The 22,195-nt window shown below is 51.4% G+C and overlaps 1 protein-coding gene across 1 annotated transcript in view; it reads right to left on the bottom strand.

Moving 5' to 3' along the window:
- LOC149360687 (uncharacterized) overlaps positions 1–22,195 on the bottom strand; it is a 79,314-nt gene that overhangs the window by 2,646 nt on the left and 54,473 nt on the right. Inside the window, exons 10-11 of the mRNA XM_089569379.1 lie at positions 21,868–22,081; positions 18,058–18,252 (exon numbers count right to left, since the gene is read on the bottom strand). Of these exons, the coding sequence (XP_089425505.1) occupies positions 18,058–18,252; positions 21,868–22,081 (409 nt within the window). The remainder of the gene's footprint in view (positions 1–18,057; positions 18,253–21,867; positions 22,082–22,195) is intronic.

The raw sequence follows: 22,195 nt of genomic DNA, 5'->3' as shown, positions 1-22,195 counted from the left end.
ATTATTGTTTCATGGCGCATAGACAAAATAATCATCTGGTCAACAACACGAGATGCAACCTGATGATTCGTTCTTCCATCTTTCCCTGCCTTAATACGAGCAGCGCTCATGTTGCCACTTTTTAAGGTTGGCTTACCTCCCACACTACGCTGAAGGCATGCGGAAAACAGTGAAGATAGTTTTTATTTCGGTGTACAGAGAAATTCTACAAATGGCCAGCGTCCACGACATGCCAAACCCTAGCACAGTGCAGAACATGCAGCAGAGGATGCTGCGCGCCGGAGCATTGGTTTGTGAAGCCAGAGATCGGGACTGTTAACACACCAGCAAGCAGCAGAAAAGCTAAGTTTGTTTGTTTATTGGTGTTTAACATCCCAAAGCGACTCAGGCCGAAAAATCTGCTCTCGTAGCATGGCGAGTATAAAAAAGTATTAGAAGTGACCGGCGACAAGTGCGGCGAAAGAAAGAAAAAAAAATATTATTATTTGCATTCAGTGACTCTCCGCTAAATTTGGCTTAAGAATGAGGAGTTGGGAAGCCATTGCACTTTCGTTATCAGTCATGGCCTAGTGGTCTGGACGCCAGCCCACACACAACACGCAAGACACCCACCACAAATATAGAAAAAATAGAAAGGAATGTGCGCTTGGAATAGGCTTCGTAAACCCGGTGCACACTTTCGCGGGCAAACCCAGTTTAGAACACCTCAGCTTAATGCCTACAAAGGTGGTAGAGTGCCGAGTTATCAAGATTCGCACATGTGACCGATCACCAGAGGCACGCAATCGCACCTAGTGGCCCTGCGGTTGGCGAAAATTCTTGTTTGGAACGACGTGCAGTAGTGACACTTGAACAGCTACGCCTGTTGTGACGCGCTGATTACAGCGTACGCCGTTGAGCTAACAGTGAGAACAATCCCCGTGGGATTAAGGTAGCACAGTGGCCGCAACTGGCAAAGGACAAGGATAATTGGAGAGACATGGGAGAGGCCTTTGCCCTGCAGTGGGTGTAGTCAGGCTGATGATGATGATGATGATGATCCACTTTTTTCAGGTTATGAGGGCACTTTTTATCATCCAAAGGAGGAAGATAGAGGCCCATGTAAGAAAGGTTACCCACTCACTCGAAAAGGCCCCGGCACCGCAATGCCATCCTGTCGCCGCAGCCGCAGTAGCCCGATTATGTGGAAAAAAAACTGGATGTTTGTTATGTAGATAGATAGATTAATATTTTCCTAGTTATAAATTACGTTGTGAAAACAGAGGAATTGTCACGACTTTCCGACCAACACTACACGAAAAAATATATTTCCCGAATGTTGTACTCGGAAGAGCCGCTCCAAGATTCCTTGAACTTCTTTGCTGCTGTACTAATGAGCACTACTCATGTGTAGTAATGAAAAACTCGCACAAGCTCATTTTGAGAATGCATGGCATTTTGTTGTTCAGATGACGTCCACCTCTGTGTTAAAGAGTCAAGAGGAAGCAACGTATTTAATATTGTACTGTACCAACGACGCAGTCACGAAGGACAGTACTAGAAGGAACCACTGAACTCGGTGCGCCGTGAAGCAATCCCAAGGGCTGGTAGAGCACAGGTGCGTATTCCATTCTTCCCTAGTTGCGGAACTGCCAGACCTAATGAATTATTTCTCTAAAGCATGTACATACTTAGCAGGAACTCGCCGAGACACCTAATCAGATTGTATTGTCGCCGACAAAGGTATCGAGACTCATAAAGGGGCTTTTAATCAGACGGCCAAGCAGAAAAGCAGCGCGCACCAGGCAGGAAGCACCGTCTTGCTCGCTCCAGCACAAGCCAAGTCATGACGCGTGGCCGCAGGGCGGCGCTGGCAGAATGTGAGAATGTGAGCGGTGTGGCTTTGCACCCCCCCCCCCCCCCCCCTCTGCCCGGCCTCTAACTAGAAATGACGAAGTGCATCTAAAGTCTCGTTGTCGTCATCACCTCGGCGGCTGCAAAGGCAAACCTTCAGAGTGATTGGATACACGGTTTTTTCACGAGCACGTGGATACCAACCACTAAAATGTGAGCCAAGAAACTGGAATTATACGACAGTTGGCAGACGTGCTCGCCCTGGGGACATGAAGAGGACCGCAGGATACGATGCCGATGAAATCCAAGTTGGGAGGAGGAGGAGGCAGTAGAGGAAAGGCAGGGAGGTTAACCTGAAGAATAATCGGCTGGCTACCCTACACGGAGGGGAAAGGGCTGAGGGGATCAAAAAATGAAAAAGAAAAGAGAGTAGCAGAAAATTGAAGTCACTACGAAAAGTCAGCGTTCCTTAAAGTCACAGCCTATCATGTAGGCCAGAAATTCGCATGAAGCGGCGCAGTGCCTTGGAGGCCTTCACCGCCGACGATCGCTGCGGTCAGTGGCCGAGAAACTCCACTTCAGTCAGTGGGAGTGGATGTAGACGCTCCAGCGTACGGCTGAGAGACTGCTTCCCGGCGCTGTAGGCAGGGCAGTCACAAAGAATATCGGATATAGTCTCGTCATATCCGCCGATGGCACATGCAGGGCTATCAGCCATACCGATTAAGAAAGAGTAATGGTTGGTGAAAGCTACACCAAGCCTGAGGCGACACAGCAAAGTTTCTTCACGTCGTGGTAGGCCGGATGGAAGCCGGAGCTTCAGATCTGGGTCCAAGGATTTTAAATGTGAATTGGACAATTGGCCGGAATTCCACGTGGTAAGCGTGATGTCCCGCGCAAGTGAGCGAAACCTGCCCGCTGCGTCTGATCTCGATCGACACTAAATCGCCGTCGTGGTGAGCACTTAGCGCGGAGATTGCCTGCGATGCCGTTGTGCCTCGATAGCCATTGCTAGATTATGTCATGTCCTTTGTTGATGGCAGAGTGATGTATTGGTAGAATTTCCGCCATCAGTTGTTCATGGGCTCCATGGCGAAGAGCAGCTTGTAAGCCTTGGAGGCCAGCTTTGGAATCTGTGAAAATAGACCACTGCTGAGGGCGCTGCTGATTGATGTGTTCAACAGCGACACGAGGAGCGGCGAGTTCTGCACCCGTCGAAGAAGAGTGAAGAGCTGTCCTAACTCTAATTGCTGTATTCTTTGCGCGGATGACCACTGAGCCCGAAGAACTGATAGGGTTCACTGAGCCGTCGGTGTAGACGTGCACCCGGTTTGCATGGTGCTCAAGAAATTATTGGGAGCCCTCAAGAAGTCGATGAGGAAGGAAAACAAGCCCTGGATCCAACTTCGCTTCAGTGGATTGATGCGCATTCCAATAATGCGGTGCGATAAGCCAAGCGGTACTGGCAGCGATGACGTGGAACATGCCAAAGTGAACCCAGCCCAAGGTAAAGGTTTTCCGAGACCCCCGGCACTGGAAAGGGGAGACGTTGTGGCAATTACCAGACCACCACGGAACGGTTTGGAGTCACGAAAATACAGAGCGAGGGTATGAAAAGTAAAGTTGCAACGGCCATTGCATCAGCCAATGACCAGAGCGTTTCCTTCGAGGTACTCGATGAGGGGCAGCAGTTCGCAGACTGCCCTGTGGTGTCGGGCAAGGGCGGCTGAGGTGACAGCGCCGAGGAGAGCTGAATCGTCTTCGAGCTTATTGGGTGGGCACGGAAGAGGAGCTCGGGAGAGAAAGTCAGAATCGCTATGTTTCTGACCTGACTTATAAACGATTTTGACGTTGAACTCTTGCAAACGAAGGCTCCAGCGAGCAGGCCGCCCGGATGCATCTTTCAGTTTCGCAAGCCAACACAAGGAGTTATGATCGCTCACGACTCGAAACGGCCGGGCGTAGAGGTACGGACGAAATTTCGTGACTGCCCACACAACAGCCAGACACACCTTTTCTGTGGTGGAATAATTCACTTCGGAACAGGACAATGTGCGTCTTGCGCATGCGATCACGCGTTCTACACCATCTTGCCATACTCTACAATCACGGCACCAAGGCCAACCTTGCTGGCATATATGTACATTTCCGTGTCAACCTCCTCGTTGAAGTGGTCAGGGATAGGCGTAGATTGGAGGAGGGCCTTAAGTTCTGTGAAGGCTTTTTCCTGATTCTGGCCCCTGAAGAAGGGCTCGGGGTCTTTGGTCAGGCGAGTGGGTGGCTAGCGAGCTTGGAAAGTTTTGAACGGACCTCCGATAATAGGCGCAGAGCCCCAGAAAACGACGCAAGTTTTGTTTATATGTTGGCTGTAGGAATGCAGCAACGACTGCCGACTTTTCTGGGTCGGGGCTAACGCCCTGGGCGCTCATGATGTGACCAAGAAACTTGAGCTCCCTAAATGCGAAGTGGAACTTCGAGACACACTGAGAGAGCAGAGACAGAAGTTCGAGAGACACCCGCGGAACGAAGCGCCTCGAAAACAGCGCGCAAACGCTTCAGGTGCTCCTCGAACGCGTGGGAAAATTACGACGCCGTCGAGATACACAAGGCAGGACTTCCACTTCAGGTAAGATAGAACGGTGTCCATTATACGTTGAAACGCTGCAGGGGCTGAACAGAAGCCGAAAGGAAGCACCTTAAATTCGTACAATCCGTCAAGCGTAACGAAGGCGGTCTTTTCTCGGTTACGTTCGTCGTCCTCAATTTGCCAGTATAACCGCTACGCAAGTCGAGTAACGAAACGTAGGTGGCGTGGCGGAGGCGGTCTACGAAGCCATCAGTGCGCGGCAGCGGATAGCCATCCTTTTTTAGTAACGTTGTTGGGACGTCTGTATCTTCGAAGAACCGCACGATGCCGTATTTCTTTGCTACGAGGACAACAGGCGATGTCCTGGGGCTCGTCGATGGTTGTATGACGTCGTCGTGGAGCATTTTGGGCAACTTGGCGGCGGATGATATCACGTTCCTTCGACGAAACACGATAAAGAGGCTGACATAGCGGTCGTTGGTCACCATCGACTATAATGCGGTGCTTAGTTATTGGCGTCTGGTCGTCGCAAAACAGTCGCGGAAAGAGACAATAAGGCTTTCCCTACGGCGTTTCTGACTGTGCAGAATTTCCGGGTTCACGTCAGTCTTAATGGCTGTTACCGTGCCCTGTTCCGCTGTTCTGGGGTTCGTTGTGGTGGATAAGGCACACTGGCCGGCATACACGCCAAGTTCTTCAAATTGAGCAATCACTGCTTTTGTAGCGAAAGCTACATTGGCCACGAACTTGCGATTTCACTGTGGCAGTGCTCCGAGGAGGCACAGAGATCGACCTTGAGAGATCGACCTGGCATGACGTCACACCGCGCGCCTCGCCGCGGTGCCACCGCCGCCGTTTGGTATGACGTCACACCGCTTGCCTCGTCGTTGCGCTCGCCTCCGCTCGCTTCACCAGCTGTGTCAAATGCTTTCGCTGCGTATATCCCGGCTTAGCCGAGCTAAGCCGCAGCCACTTTTTTTCGCTAGAAGTTGGGTTTTACAACTAAAGTTGGTCACTAGGAGCTCGGTACGCCCATGAACAAGCTCGCCAAGGGCGAGAGCAACGCAAACTTGCAGAGATAGTAGCAGCGACATATTCGCTTCGGCAATGAACCGAGTCCCGAATCTGTTATCACAGTGCACTGTGACAAACTTGCTTGCCATCGGCGGTATCGTTATGCGGTCGTCAGAGACGCATAGTGCTACTATGTGCGGCTCGGGGTCGGTATCAACAGCTGGCTGGGTCGAAAACGACACCAATTGCTCCTGCAGGCTGATGACTGCCCCATACTCGCTATGGAAGGCCATGCCGAGAATAAATTGCTTGGAGCATTCTCGTGACACAGTAAAAGAGCCAATGAAAGTGGTACCACGGATTTGTATGCGACAGGGGCAGACAGAAATCGTCGTTGTCACATGGCAACCAGCTGTACGTATCTGCGGCCCGGACCAAGGTGTTAGAACCTTTCGAAAGGTCGTGGCTAGCTGCTGCTCATGACAGAAAAGTCCTCTTTGGTATCCACGTCGTAGCTGTCGGCGGCAAGTAGAATTTCGGCGGCGGAAACCATACTCTTACAACTCATTGGTGAGGTCCTCGGTGCCGTCGTCGTTGAGGTCGTCGTTGAGGTCGTTGATGTGGGCGCCGGTGGGGTCGTCGATGTGCTCGTCGGTGGAGTTGCCGAGGAGATCGTTTTTGAGGTCGGCGGATGAGGTCATCGCATGAAGTCGTTAGATGGAGGCTGTTCAATCTCTCCGGCTGCGACCCACACCGGAGGACCCCAGGAGGACGCCGTCTTGAGTTCTCCCGGTGGGGGGGGGGGGGGGGGGCCGTGTTTCTGAATTGACCAGAGGATGATGCATACTGGGCGAAGCAATTCGTCTTGTTGATGTCAAGACTCACGTCGTGGCAGGGTCGAGGGCAACACGAGATCGGAAAGGTACTGTTCAGTGCCCTGTGGCCTCTCACCATAGCGCGGTCGAGATGCGCCCGGTGGAAAGCCTCTTAAGACCATCCTCCGGTATGGGGAGTTGCGGAGGACATGACCTGGCTCCCCGCAATGATAGCATAGCTAGCGGCCAGCTGTTGGGTGTGCCGCACGTCCACTTTTCGTAGAACAGGGCGCGGGTCACGCAGCTCGATGGGTCGAAGGTACCCTTGCGTTGACTTGACAGCAGGACGGAATGCATGTGGCACCGGCGCAGGTCTCTGCAGGGCTTCGCTGTAGCTAATGATGAACGGCTCCGGCTGTGGTGCCAGCAGTGACTGCACCGCTCGTCTTAATTTCGTCACAGACGGCACCGGCTACAGCTGCAACACTTGCAGGTGAAGCATCTAAGTGGAGTTTGCGCAGTCCTTCGCGGACCACTCTCAGCACAAGCTCCCGAAGTGCCTCGTCCCCGATGACTGGCAGTGACGCACAGTAATTGGTGGCTTGAGCTCTGCCCTGACGACCGTACTGCGCACTGCGTTCCTGCAAGGAATGTTCCATGCCCGTGCCTTCTTCGGGCAAGCCAGTGGAGGCCGTTGGAGGGTCGCGTGTGAGGACCGTGAAGAGCTGCTCCTTCACACCCCGCATGAGGTGGCGTACCTTCGTTGCCTCGGGCATGGCAGGGTCAGCCCGGTGGAATAGACATGTCTATCTTCTATAAACATGGCGACGCTTTTGTTCGACTGCTGTCAAGCTTTGTGTCATTCTTTCGTGGTTATTGCCGGTCCTCCACACTCTATCTGCACTCAACTGACATCCCTTCCGGTCATTTAGGTGATGGTTGAGTTTCCTGAAGGTGTCTGAAGTTGACACGAACGCAATGAAGATAGAATGAAACGCATAGTTGACCCTTCTGTTCTGGGACATCACTTCCGGTCATGAGAATTATGCGACCAACGATGCATTTGTCAGCACTAGAGCTTTCCCTCAGCCATTTACCTGTAATCTGTGACGTCACTATGTGTTCCCACCGGGTTGTGGGCAACCTGCCTAGATGCCCGCCTAGGTCACGTGACCTTCTGACGTCATCACAAGGCCATCACCGAGGCAGCTGGCAGTTCACTGGTTGCAAGAGGTTGCTCGGGAAGAGCAACGACGTGGATCGGACATGCTCAAAATGGATGCAGCCCCTGCCATCGCAGGGCTAATGGTGCACCGCTTAACCGCTGCACCACTGCGCCAGGAGTGGTATGAGGTCTCCCAGCGGTCTATGAATGAAAAGCAGGGAATGGTGAATTCCGCACTTATATGTATTAACCTACTGACGCTGTTGTCATGCCCTTATGGCGGAGCTTAATTGTCCCCTTAAGGTTTTGTGGCTAGCGCTCAAAACAAATTTAGAGCGAGAGGGTTCCTTTGACCAATGCTACGTGGCTAGCTATAGAGAGCCCACGCTGAAACATTTAAAAGAAAATAAAAAGATTTGTCCTCACCGTTCCATAGATCATCAGTTCCATGGATACAGCAGGAGCCTCCCCCCCACCCCCCCGTTCTTCCCCGAAGAAAGTTTAGAAGCGTGCCCACCGGGCTCCCGCGGCACGGCGTTGAAAGGGGGACAAACGCCTTATTCGGAATGAACCTATAAAGTGCGCATGCGTCAAGCTTCGTCATGCGCAATCTTTTGCAATGCGAAAAGATGGCGACGGTGCGCGACAGGTGTTTCATCAGCCAACTACATGATGAAGAGCAGGACAATACATCATATGAGCCCCCGAGGATTCCTACGTAGTTGCCGCCTTGACCTGCATCAAGAAATAAGGCACGTTTAACAGCCTTAGTGAGTCGGGGATTTAGCGGACGGAGGGCATCACTGAGAACGCGCTGCCTGGAAGGTGTGGCTAGAGATGGTGAGCCCATACTGGGCAGGTTCAGATGAAACCAGCGGTTTCCAGATCTGTTCTCTCTGCCCCATTGGTACTACAAAGGTGTTTGTGCCGCCCGGGGAAGACGTGTGTACAACGCCATAGGTTTCGAGAAGATTAGAGTGACTTCGCCGAACTCACTTGAGGCAGGCGCTTTCTGCAACGAATTACAAGGTTCATGTTGTTAGGTTGCGCGAATGTCCCAAGTTTCGAGCGTGTGAGAAGGGGTATGAGCTGAGAAGCTTTTTTAGCTGCAGCGACTTCTCAGACCACCGAATATTGTCTTGATGTGAAGTTTAAGACCCACAGTAACATTACATTACAAGGATCGCGGAGGATCCATCCTCAAAACACTTATTGAAGTGTGTCGTGCGTGAGGGCAAGGTAATTCTGGTAACATACGATAAAACAGTACCTAACTCACTAAGCACAATGTTTAAATAGAGAAAACAGCGCGCGAAAAACGGGATAGCGAAGGTCAGAACTGCGCCCGTTAGCTTTCCACGTGTACGGCGGGTTGGCGGCGGAGCATCGGAGAACGGGAACGACGGCCAGGAGACGGCAAGCGATGGGAGCGGAGATGGCAACTAGGAGAACAGGAATCCGTAGGCGGCTTATGTGACACAGGCGAGGAGGACGACGCAAGGTTATGCATGCGCTAACGCCTATATTCGTACTGACGGCGGTCACGACTGCGACACAAACGAGCCACGTGGCCAGCGACTCCAAGTGCGTAGCAAACAGGTCGATTGTCTTGCGTGCGCCAAGGATAGAGCTGCGCGTGATCGGGGGCCGGCACCTGAGTTAAGGTTGCAGGTCGCTGGGGTTCCAACAGGTGGTGACGTGGCTTGTAGACAGGCGCAGCAGGTGAGGCCCGCGACCGGACCACAGCATCAGCGTACGTTAGAGGAGCCGCGGTGAGTGGCTGCTGTGGAGGAGATGGCCGTACCTCAGCGACCTCCTCCTCTACGACACGCTGGAGGTTAAGAGTCAGCGATGGCGCAGGCTTAGACGAGCAGGTAGACAAGGACAGCTGGCGTGCGAATTTCTCACAGACAAACTGCTGAATATGCTGGAGGGGCGACTGGTGGTCAAGATCATCGTCCACGGGAAGAGCCAAGCTGGAAGCGTGGCCTCCTGAAAGCCGGCACGCGGGGTGGAAAGGCGCTGTTCGCAGAGCTCATCGGACCTTTGGAAGGAGCTGATGACGTCGGACAAAGTCTGGGGATTCTTTGCGATGAGCATCTGGAAGCCATAATCGTTAATGCCTTCCATAATATTGCTGATCCTGCTGGCCTCACTCATGCAAGGGTTTATGCTGAAGGGGAGGAAGAACAGCGACTTCTGGTCACCCAGGTGGTCGACATGCTCTGCCTATAAATTATGGTCGATTGAAGGCCTTTTACTACTACTACTGCAATAATACAGGTCGACGACAATCATCTATGTAGCTCGGGAAATTGTTAGCGATATATATATAGGTCATGACCTCAGACGACGCAGTCTGTTGTGCTTTGAAAAAGATCGGTCCTCCGATGGAAAGTCGAGTCAATTAATAATGCTTCCTTTAACGAAGTAGCAGTCAAGCTCTTCATGCTGTTGCGACCCGGGTAGCATGGCCGGGGACCGGTGATGGGACGAGGAGTATGGGAGACTGGGTTTAACGAGGAAAGGTAACGAAAACTTTATACACTTATTTACATTATTTACAAAGAGCGGGACTGAGAATGGCTCTCAGTGGAAGGGAAACGTCTTCGTCAACCGTAGTCGACTGGAGCTACCAGGCTTCTCTCGGCCACACTCACGGCCGAGTTAAATATCGTCCGGATTCCCCAGATCCCTGGCTGGGGAATAATGTTCGACGAGCACTGTCCAATCGGATGGACCGAAGGGGATGTTCGTGTTACCACCCACGGCACGGCAGGTGCGGGCTGTTCCCCTCTCTCGCAGCTGGGTCGATGGGAAAGGGGAGATGCTGACTCATCCAACCCGGCTGGAAAGGAATCTCCCGAAGTCTTCCAGCAGGTGAATGAACTTGCTTCCCCGCCGATTGTCCAGAACGCGAGTCGGGGACACAGAAGTCTTCAATTAACCGCCAGCGTGACCGGCGCCGCCACGTCGCCTCCGCATCCACGGTGGTTGCTCGGGCAACAGCTCCTGGGCATCGCCTGCCTTCGTCGCCGCTGCCAGTCACCTGCACTCCGCTTCCGCTGGGGTTGCTGCTGACATTGGCTGCTGACATTCCTGCTGCTGACAATGGCCGCTGACATTCCTGCTGCTGACATTCCTGCTGCTGACATTCCTGCTGCTGACATTCCTGCTGCTGACAATGGCCCTTGCCTTCTCTGCTACACTAATCCGCTGAGGCTCGGAGGGGAGGGGCATTCCAAGCACCCACTTCGTCACCGCCGTCGCGAGGTTGTCGGCCTCGTCGATTGTTCACGATTGCTGCTTGATCGGGCCCACGTGGTTAGAAGTACGGTCACAACAGCTCGTCCGCCGCCAGGTAGAGGCCTCGAAAGGGGCTACAGCTCCTCGCTGTCCTCTGAAGAGGCCGCATCAGCCAGGCAGGTCCTCTGTTTCCTGGGTGATCCAAGGGTCGGTGTCTGCAGGCCAAGGGTCTCAGGTAGAGCATTAGTGGTCAAATCTGCACAATGCCCCCACCCCGGCAAGGCAAGAGCACCACCCTTCTCCCGAGTCGTGCCAGGCAAACAAAGAACAAGGCCTCAAGCTGTGCTGCTCAATTAACTCCCCTTTTTGGCTCCCCCCTCAGGCGGTCTGGTTGGGTGAGCTGCGGGCGAAGAACGTGACCTATGCGGACGATAAAATGCCATCGCATTTTGCAATTTTGAAACAGGTTTTGTTCTGGAGAAATTACAGCTGCCGTTGCGATTCACAGACAAACGGCCCCGATAGATCAGACGAGGAGACAGTAGAGCTCCACTACTGCTCACGTAATCTCAAGCGCTAATCTATACCTAACACACAAACAACATACATAACCTACACTCTGGAACTCTCCCTTACAAAACCTCCAATGCTGTCATACAAAAAACTCTTTTACGCTGATAATTAACAAGCGTCTTTAAGCTACATCATTACGGCCAGAAAACACGAAGTACAAAATCCCGCACAGGCATAAAAGCTCAACACTTCGTTTCCGTTTTTCTGCCGTACATGAATAAAAAAAAACAAACATCAAATACAAGACGCATGTATTCCTGGAATACCCTTACTTCAGCCGCGCTCGGCGTGGTCGGGCTGCCGTTCTACCAGCTACGGTTTCCAAAAAGCTGCGGGGCTGATTAGTTCCGTCTCTTTGCGACTGGCATGACCAGCCCGGGCAGCGCTGAAAAAGCTTTACACGAGAAGCTTTCCCCTCTCGGTTCCCTGCATGTCTCGTCTCTGTATGACCCGCGCGCGCTCTACGGCGTCCTTTTGTCTGGCGGCCGCGCGCTTCTTTCTTCAGCCAGCAGCAGGTGTCACATGTCTCATGACAACCCTTGCTGCGGTCCAACAATGGAGCAAGTGGCCTACGCCCTGCAGGTTGCGGCCCCCTCCGACTCGCGGGTCTTCTGTGGCGCTCTTTTGTGGGACGACCTGGTACCCTTCTCCCCAGCATGCCGCCCGCGTCACATGCCTTCACGCGTAGCCGTTTTCCGGAAATTTCGCCGGTTGACCTTTTTCTGTCAACATTTCCCGTGTTGCAAACAAATGCTAAGCTGCTGGCTCTCGCCTTAGTCGAGCCATCATTTCTCAAAGGCTCATCGTTTCCGCCAATTTTCCCGCGCAGCAAAGCCACTTGCGCTTTGCCCAGAGTGCCAGGCGACGGCTCATCTGAACCACCGCTCGCTCCCGTGATATCCGCTGAACACGATGGTTCGCTCTCCTGCGGTTTGTACCTAGCCGCTGCGACATTGCTTACACGGAGCTGCTCTTTGTCGGGTGTTCGGTCGCGAGCGGCTGTCGTTCCCTCATCCTTGAGATGACCTTTGTTTTGATGCAGCGCTGATGCGCATTCCTCGCTAACAATCGATCTTTCACCTGTCGCTTTCACCGCATGACTGCTTTCTGGTATTGCGGTGCCGTCACTTGTTAAGGTGCCGGCCCTCGCCGCAGCGTCAAAAGCCAACACAGCAATTCCCGGAGGCTCGTCGCGTGCGGAATTTTCCTCGCGTAGGGAAGGAAGGAAGGAAGGAAAAACTTTATTTTACTCTAGTCCTTTTTCCTGCGGGTTGGGAGCATCTTCAGAGACGTTTTCTCCTTGATTTTACCCCCAGGAGTCTTCTCTGTCGAAGTCGTCCGCCTCTAATCAGTGGTCGGTTGCCCTCAGTCCAGGGCTCCGCTGGCCACTGCCGCCCGTTGAGCTCGCTGTACCAGACCTTCTTGGTCTTCACAGCGGTCGCTGGACAGCAGAGTCTCCCACTGCTCCGCACTCGGGTTTTGTATTTTGGGGACCACGTCTATCTTTTGGCAGGCCCATGTGATGTGATAGAGAGTAGGTTTTCCGTCGCACCAGGGACATTTGTCCGCGTATATGGTAGGGTGCATTTTGTTTAGTATATGTAGGTTTGGGAAAGAGCCTGTTTGTAATTGTCTCCAAGTGACAGCTTCCTCTCTGCTGAGAGATTTGTGCGGTGGGGGATACCGCAATCTTCTGCCTCTGTAGTTTTGTAGTATGGCCGAGTAATCCCTGGGTGCTGGCGCGAGTTCCGCGGGCTCATCGGATGCTCGGAAAGTAATGTATCCTCGAGCTATCCTGTCGGCCTCTTGGTTCCCTGCCACCCCCGTGTGCCCCGGTACCCACACAATTTTGTGTGGGATCTTGTCGCTTTGTTCTTCCTGGTTTTTAATTCTGTCGCTCGCTGCGAGGAGTATACGGAGCGCGTGACGACCTATCCTGCCATTCATGTAATTTCGGCAGGCTGTTTGAGAGTCGGTGAGTATTGTTAGCGACCGCCCGGTTCTATAGCCCTCCGCCACCGCTAGAGCAACGGCTACTTCCTCGGACTCTGCAGCTGTGCAGCCTCGGAGAGACGCGCTGGTCATTTCGCGTAAAGACGAATCGACCACCGCCGCCACAGCGATTTTGGTGTCTCCTCCTCTCCAAGACGCGTCTGCATACACGGTCGTGGCTTGAGGAGCGTATGTTCTTTCGATGAAGTCGGCCCTCGCTTCTCTTCTGCCTCGATGGAGATTGGGATCCATGTTTTTTGGTATTGGCGCTACCTTGAGGGTCTTGCGAAGCTCGTCGGGGATCGTTGCCGTCCTCGTCATTTCTCGCATCTGCTCGCGGTATCCGAGCCTCTGCAGGAGCGCTCTTCCAGTCGTTGTCTGCAACAGCCTGAGTTTTTGCGACTCAAGCTGCGCCTCTCGTAGCTCCTCAAAGGTGTTATGTAATCCCAGGGCCATGAGTTTTTCGGTTGACGTGTTGCGCGGAAGTCGGAGCGCTGTCTTATACGCTTTGCGTAGCAGGGCATCCGCTTGTTGTATTTCGTTTTTGTTGAGGCACTGGTAGGGTAGGCTGTACGTGATTCTACTAACTACAAGGCTTCTGACTAGTTTGAGTGTGTCCTCTTCACGCATGCCATGTCGCCTGTTGGTGATGCGGGTGATCATGCGTGAGACTTGTAGTGTTGTTGCTTTGAGCAGGGTAAAAGTGTGAGTACTGCGCTGGTTGGATTGAACCCACATGCCTAAAATTCTTATTGTTGTCTTTTCGGGGATAGGTGTCCCGTCAAGGTAGACGTTGAGTTTTAGGTCCTCGTTGGTTGGGACGGTCCGGTTTTGCTTGCCTCTCCAGACTCTCAGCAGTAGGGAAACTACCTGAGCCCTACTGTCAGTGCTAGGTAACGACCTCTCTGAAAATTCGCACGCCTCAGAGATTTTGTCTGAGCTCGGTGCTTTACTGCCTGGCGTTCTGTCGCGGGCCGCTGCGACTCTGTCGTCATCTACCTTCAAAGAACCTTTCTCGGGTGTCTCACCAGCTGTTTTCAGATGAGATTTTTCGCAGTCTATCTGACCCTGAGCTGCCTTTGCCTCGTCTTTCCCTTTCAAATCGGCATGGCTCTGAGGGTTCGATATTGCCCTGTGACACAATTCTTGGTTGCCAGCGTGTTCAAACAAATCATCGCCAGTGCCTTTGTTCTGGTGCAGCGCCGATGCGCATTCCTCGCTTACGATCGATCTTTCACCTGTCGCTTTTAGTGCGCGACAGCTTTCTGGGAGGATACATTTCGGCGCCGCGCCTAAACCTATCTGGGTTGCAATGGCGATCTGTTTGGCAACGCACTTTTCCGCTAACGCTGTGCTGTGGCCTGGCGCTTCAGCGCCGCTGTCAGGTGACCCAAGGCAGCCACGCTCTGTGCCGCAGATTATCGCCTCCACTTCCTGACTGCCACTGTTTGCTAACTGCACCGGCGGAGGACCTTCTCTGGTTTTGTCATTTCGTTGACATAAAACCTCCCTGCAGCCTATCTGGCGCGGTACCTCTGCCTTTAAATCATCTGTCGCAGTTTGTGCTGAACTGGCAGTTCTTCCTGGGCTTGAACCTGCCCTGTCACTGCTCTTCTGAGCAACTATTTTGTGCGTAGCTGACCAAGCGGGGCTCGTTGGCTGGTCGCTGACGCACCGATGGGAGCGCTGCTCGCTGCCATCACTTCGGCCTTTAGACTCGGTCTCTACATGAATTCTGAAGTATTGGAAGAGGGCACTTTTCGCCTTGTCCTAGTTGCGGGCATCCTCATCGGACAGTCGCGCCAATACGGCACTGACCTCACAAGGGATGATAGCCAGCAACATCAATGACCATTCGCCCTGATCTAGCTCCTCTTCCGTACATATCTCTTCAAAATTCCCGAGGAAAGTTCTGAAGCTCTCGCCTCTTCGAAAAGCCTCAACCGATCTCGGGCCCTTTGCCATATGAAAAGCCTTCGCGTTTCTCGCTCCGCTTTTGCTGCTTCTGCCTGAACTTCAGCTAGCTTCTCCTCTAGTTGCTTCATTTCTCGCGCCACCTCATCTTTCCTCTTTCGTTCCGCTAATTCCAATTCCTCTTTTCTTCTTCGTTCCTGCAACTCCTCTTTTCTTTTTCGTTCCTCTAGTTGCTCTTTTCTTTTCTGATCCTTCAACTCTTCTTTTCGTTTTCGTTCCTCTAATTCCTCTCTTCTTTTGATTTCCTCCCAGTGCTCCGCTATCTCCTCATCCTCAAAACCGAGGTCCTCTATCGCACTGACAACCTGCAACTTCTTCATAGTTATCCTACAATGAATCCCTAATTCCCCCGATAAGGAGATCAGGTCCATCTTCCGCAGCTTTCGCCAATCCATGACTGCCCTTATGTGCTCGGTAACAATGTAATTGCAAGTCTCTCAAGGATGTTGTTGGTGCAGCGCAGGGTTTAAATCCAAACAGGCTACTGCAACCAACTTACACTACCAGGAAGAGCAGCACAAATGCTAAGCCTGGCAATACTCAAGGAGAGAAGGCAGTACACTCACCAAAACCGGAGCACTGACACCACGCAGACGATTCCACCGCTGCCAACCAGTTGTTGCGACCCGGGTAGCATGGCCGGGGACCGGTGATGGGACGAGGAGTATGGGAGACTGGGTTTAACGAGGAAAGGCAACGAAAACTTTATACACTTATTTACATTATTTACAAAGAGCGGGACTGAGAATGGCTCTCAGTGGAAGGGAAACGTCTTCGTCAACCGTAGTCGACTGGAGCTAGCAGGCTTCTCTCGGCCACACTCACGGCCGAGTTAAATATCGTCCGGATTCCCCAGATCCCTGGCTGGGGATGAATGTTCGACGAGCACTGTCCAATCGGATGGACCGAAGGGGATGTTCGTGTTACCACCCATGGCACGGCAGGTGCGGGCTGTTAACCTCTCTCGCAGCTGGGTCGATGGGAAAGGGGAGATGCTGACTCATCCAACCCGACTGGAAAGGAATCTCCCGAAGTCTTCCAGCAGGTGAATGAACTTGCTTCCCCGCCGATTGTCCAGAACGCGAGTCGGGGACACAGAAGTCTTCAATTAACCGCCAGCGTGACCGGCGCCGCCACGTCGCCTCCGCATCCACGGTGGTTGCTCGGACAATAGCTCCTGGGCATCGCCTGCCTTCGTCGCCGCTGCCAGTCACCTGCACTCCGCTTCCGCTGGGGTTGCTGCTGACATTGGCTGCTGATATTCCTGCTGCTGACAATGGCCGCTGACATTCCTGCTGCTGACATTCCTGCTGCTGACAATGGCCCTTGCCTTCTCTGCTACACTAATCCGCTGAGGCTCGGAGGGGGGGAGCATTCCAAGCACCCACTTCACCACCGCCGTCGCGAGGTTGTCGGCTTCGTCGATTGTTCACGATTGCTGCTTGATCGGGCCCACGTGGTTAGAAGTACGGTCCCAACAATGCTCTCGCAGGCTATATATATATATATATATATATATATATATATATATATAGAGAGAGAGAGAGACTAAAGAGTCTGGATCGCACAATGGGCTCAAATTGTTGCTGCAACCCAGGGCAGGTCTCACACGGAGAGGTATGCGCCGGAAGAGTTTGTCTTGTGAAGTTGTGCGCATGAGGCTCAGGGTCAGTGCCACTCGTTGAAAATGACGCCAGTTTAGACCGTGTGACAAACCTTTTTAGCAGCAATAAATTAACTGACCACCAACCTCGCGGCCATAACAAATCCCCTTCTCCTTCCCCAGCTGCCATGCCTTGAGTTCTGGCGCAAGCAGGCCGCTGTGCTCCGAAGAATCCAGACGGAGGCGCTGCTCACTTTATTCCGGTTCCAAACTTTTCACCACGCCTTTGCACCGCTGTGCATTCCAACCATGCCACCAGCTGAAGCACCACGGCCGACCTACACCACTTTCTCGGGGATTGCCTGGTGCACAGTCCACGGAAACGTCCCCTTAGCATTCCGCGGCTGGAACCCTCGCCCATCTACCTCGGGGCCTGGCCCTGCCTGGAGCCTACTGTAAGCCCTGAGCATGCCAGGTGTCTGTTGCTGCCTTCTGATGCTGCCTCCAGGACTTTGGCGTCATGAACTGCAGGCCGCCTTTTCCAGCCATCACTTAACTTTTTCACACCAGCGTAGCTTCTATAGACGCAAAGGAATTAACGTGGTTTTAATGAACCAATGTGCTGAAGAAAAATGAACAGCGCGCGGCAGCGAAATGCAGACACCCGAAGTTAGAAGGTCTGCAATAAATTACATATAATAAAGGAAATAAACATAACAACTAAAAAATCGGTACAATGGCTGATAACGCTCCATTTCTTGACACATTTAGCATGAACTATATAGAAATGAATTTCCAGCCCTTGAATTGTGAGCCAGTTGCTGTAGCCAACCAGAAGCACTATTATTCACAAACTCTGTAGCATATATAAGAGAGACAGGCCCTGTAAGTGTGAAGCTCTGCAAGAAGAAAAGTGAGAATTAAAATAAAAGCGAAAATATTAGGCACTCTCCTTGCTAGCAAAATGAAAACCATGATAAAACCTTCATCTTGGAGTTCTGCAGAATACGACTACAATAAGCATTAAAAATAAATGCTATTTCAAATTTCGACAGCACAGCTGACCAGGCTGTTTCTCAGGCGAATAACGGAAGAAAGAAAGCACTAATCAAAACCATCTACGTTTTATTTTAGGACCTTATTGTCGTACTAGAGTTCTAACAAACAGCACATTTCTTTACGTAAAGAAAGGTAATTCGATGTTCAGAAAATCATGATTAAAAAGAACAGAATTGAAAGACTGTTGTTGTCTCACCTGAAATATCTGTGTATTGGTAATGGTCGTTGAAGAAAGGTGGGGAAATAATTTTCTGGCGGTAAACGCTCTGGACAGCTCCGCACTTCCAGGTCACTTCAACGCCACTGTAAGAACCCCGCTGGGGAAGGTTCCATCGAAGATTTGCTGTGTTTCTCTTCCGCTCTACTGTAAGCGCCCATGCTGCAACGGATCCTGAAAATTTAGAACCGCTAGAATAAGGGCTCCTTCCAAGATGAGGGCATTAGTAAATTTTGCACTTTATGCCCCTGAAGTCGGCTCCACGGAGAGACGCACAGTCTCTGTGAGCCTCTCTTCGGGACAATCTGTATAAAAGAGGCAAAAGGGCGCTGTTCCAATCCATGGTGGCTACAAACTAGGCTGTTGTAAATGCAGAGTTCACAGGCAGCCTAAGGAGTGACCTTTTTCAATTTACTGCTTTCTTCGCAACTTCTTTCCGCTTAGGTTTAGCGGTTTTTTTCTTTTTCGCTTAGTATTTCTTTAATGCCCATGCGATTCCGCTCCATTCGCGGTAAGAGGACACAGTTTTATTGCGAAGAAATACTACTTTCGCTACCACCTCAGCCCGTGCCGTGCCGCGGCCGCATAGCCACGCTTGACCTTTCGCGTGACCTCGATGCGTGACGTCATACGATCTGTGTAAAAACGGGGCCCCATCTCACACCGTCGCCTTGCGCGGCGCATAGCCACGGCCGTGGCCTGACTCCCGCTGGGCCCCATCTCACGCCGTCGCCTTGCGCGGCGCCTAGCCACGGTCTGACTCCCGCTCCTCTCACCAGGGGCGCTGCGCGCTACGTGACGTCATACCATCTGCTTAAAAACGGGGCCCCATCTCACGCCGTTGCCTTGCGCGGCGCATAGCCACGGCCGCGAGCCATACTAGCATAAGCATAACCAGAGCATCACCACAAGCGGTACAATAGGAGAACCACGTACTGCTTCGCAATTACCAGGCTTAACCAAGCTAAGCCACACCCAGTTTTTTCATCGAACCGAAGAGGGCACGCTTCTCTGTGATAATGCTCTGTAATACACATGTACACCCGCCGCGGTGTCTCAATGGTTACGGCGCTCGACTACTGACCCTAAAGACGCGGGTTCGATCCCGGCCGCGGCGGCTGAATTTCGATGAAGGCTAAATTATGCCCGTGTACTGTACAATGTAAGTGCACGTTAAAGAACCCCAGGTGGTCGAAATTTCCGGAGCCCTTCACTATGGCGTCCCTCATAGTGTGAGTCGCTTTGGGACGTTAAACCCCAATAAAACCTAAAAAAAAACCTGTAATGCACATGTAGCGATGCCTATTCAATGAATAGGTATGCACCGCCAGGTTTTCAAAGAAACTGCGCAGATCCTGCATTTCACATTCCCCCATTGTCTTTACTTAAACTGATGGCTTATGTGGGTTTAACGTCCCAAAGCGAACCTGGCTATGAGGAACGCCGTATTGAAGGGCTCCGGAAATTTCGATCACCTGAGGTTCTTTACCAAGCACTGACATCGCACAGTACACGGTACTCTAGAATTTCACCTCCATCGAAATTCGAATGCCGCGGTCGGGATCGAACCCGTGTCTTTTGGGTCAACAGCCAAGCGCCATAACCACTGGCCCACCGCGGCGGGGCCATTGTCACTAAGGGCTAGATCGTAGGGGTCTTCATGCCGATCATGACGCTTGGTGCCTTAATGCCTACTTGACCCTCAAGAGGTTTGTTCTCGTGTTCTTCACAACATTCAGAACTTCTCTTTCGTCCCGTTGCGCGATCCTAGAAAGCGGTAAAATAAATGCCGAGCTTGAGTGACGAATTAAATCGTTATCCTCACCTGAAGCCCGGCTGAATTCCGGGATTGCATTCATTCACGTGTTGTCCACATTAGAATGACACCGTCCCATGATCCTGAGGCGCTCACATGCTTATAGTTTGCAACAGAGCCAATAAATAATGAATTGTACAAAATAGAACTTCGGTTAATACAGGATGCTGGGCCGGTTGACCTACATCTTACATAAAAACGCGTCGTGGAAAAACTTATGATACTTCGCCATTTTCTCGTTAACCAAGGCTTAATTTGCAAGTTCGGACCGTTAAACCTTATCGCGGCGGTTCCTGGCCTCCACGCAGTAGTAGCGGCTGTCGCCATCCAGCGTCCACACAAACGTGAGGGCCGCATTCAGACAGTTCGTGTCTCAGGCCTCGAGCTAATTTCGTTGCCGTCAGGTGGGGTTCGAGGGGCCACAACAAGGCGCCGTCATCGCCTTGAACCGCATGGCAAGGTAGCCATCTGAAATGACTGCAAGGCGTGACATCCTGCGCGCTCACACGCTAGGTGCCAAAGGAATTCATGACAAACCCGCCAGACTAGATGTGGCACAACATAGGCTTTTCGGGAAGGTTATGGGTGTATCCGAGGCATAGCTTCATGCTGTGAAGCCTACAAGTATAGGCAATGCAATAGCAACAAAAGTGTGCCTAATCGAACTTAAAGTGAATGCTTTCTGGACGCTGATGACCGCAAGCGAGCTGTGCGATGAGCTGCTAAGTCCGAAACAACTAATTTCTTACACCACAAAGCGTCTTTGTAACCTGCCAACCCAATCCACAGCCGACATCTCTGACACGTGGCGAACAAAATTTTTCAGAATGCAACAACTGCAGACGCTCAAGATGGACCAGCTAGCGCTTGTCATCGTTACTACAGCGGGTGTAATCGCCATCATTTTCTTCTTGCTCTGTAAAATAACTATCAGGTCAGACTTCAGTAAACTACCACTGCAGATGTGACAGGCTGTGGCAGCTAAATATTCAATAAATATGACTGCATTTATAACTTCGGTAGCGCTAAATAAAAAAAAGGTTGCCTTTTGCACAAATCTGTATACCTCTGTCTCGTACATCATTACAAATTTTGAGACCGATGCTCATGTTCACGAATTTTGTTGCGTTGTCGTTTCCCCTGCCACTTAATCTGTTGGTTTTGAAAACTAACGTCAAGCTTAGTAAACATAGTGCTTAGCCCAGGTGACGATCCTGCTCCCAGAAAGGAAGTTTGATATGAGTTTATTTGGTGGGTCCAAGAATAAATTTAGTGATGCAGTATTTATAGTCTAAGGTATTGCAACTGCAAGATGGCCGTGAGAAATGTTCAAGAGGGTAGTTGCAACCACTCGAGGGCCCTTAACGTGCAGTAATGCGTCACATTATCAGAAAGTTGTTGCGACTTGCCCGAACTGGAAGGGGCCACGGCCGGGTCCTGTACCGAGAGCTTTAATTGAGAGGGTAAATGCTCTTAATGTAGAGAAGATGGAGTGAGTGAAGTTACTCTGTGTATATTCTGAGGGATCGCATTAACGTATTTTTTGTCATTTTGCGTGTTATTAAGTAAGGTATTATGAAAAATATTATGAAGAGGACCGCTTTTTCTTGTTACGCTGAAAGTTTTTTTATAGTGCCCTAACTGCGCTGTGAATAGCGGCACCGCGCGACGCGGTGGTTCGTATCTTAATGTGCTTTCATTAAGGATGGTGTCTTTGTCTTCTCATCAGTACAAAGAGAACGGTATGAAAATAAATTCTAAGGCATCATGATGAGCACCAAAACATACTGCTTAACATTTTCGCTGAATAAAAATGAACTTTAAAACAATTATTTGTTTTCGTTTGAGGCCAGGTCAGCGACAGCTTCGAATTGTCTTATTTCTAAGTGTGCGCAAATATTTCTATTCTTTTAGCAAAAAAATGTTTGAAAGTTCACGAGAACTTAGCAAAACTGGCATAATATATAGCATACCTGGTATGTTCGAGTTGATTGTAATGGAAGAATAATCTCCGCAGCCATTATTATTGCAGCCGCGGATTTTCACAACGACGTTCCGGTGTGGAAGAAAATGGGTCAGTGTCATGTAGCCACTCGTGGACGCTGCAGTGGTTTCGTGATTCACTGTGAAATAACAATTGGTGGTGCCTCCGCACTTGATCCAAAGGTCGCCGTCACTGTTCAAGTACTGCAGAGAGAGACACCAGGAAATATATTCAGTTGGGCAGCATTTCGAAGGATGGTTGTAGCGTCTTTCATGAACCCCGTCATTTTCCGGGAAATATTATATGCCCGTAATGTT

The sequence above is a fragment of the Amblyomma mixtum genome, chromosome 2 (assembly GCF_055824585.1).
Source record: "Amblyomma mixtum isolate Tamu chromosome 2, ASM5582458v1, whole genome shotgun sequence".
Classification (NCBI taxonomy): domain Eukaryota; kingdom Metazoa; phylum Arthropoda; class Arachnida; order Ixodida; family Ixodidae; genus Amblyomma; species Amblyomma mixtum.
Note: the sequence above shows the minus strand (reverse complement) of the source record. Positions and strands in the feature narration are given on the sequence as shown.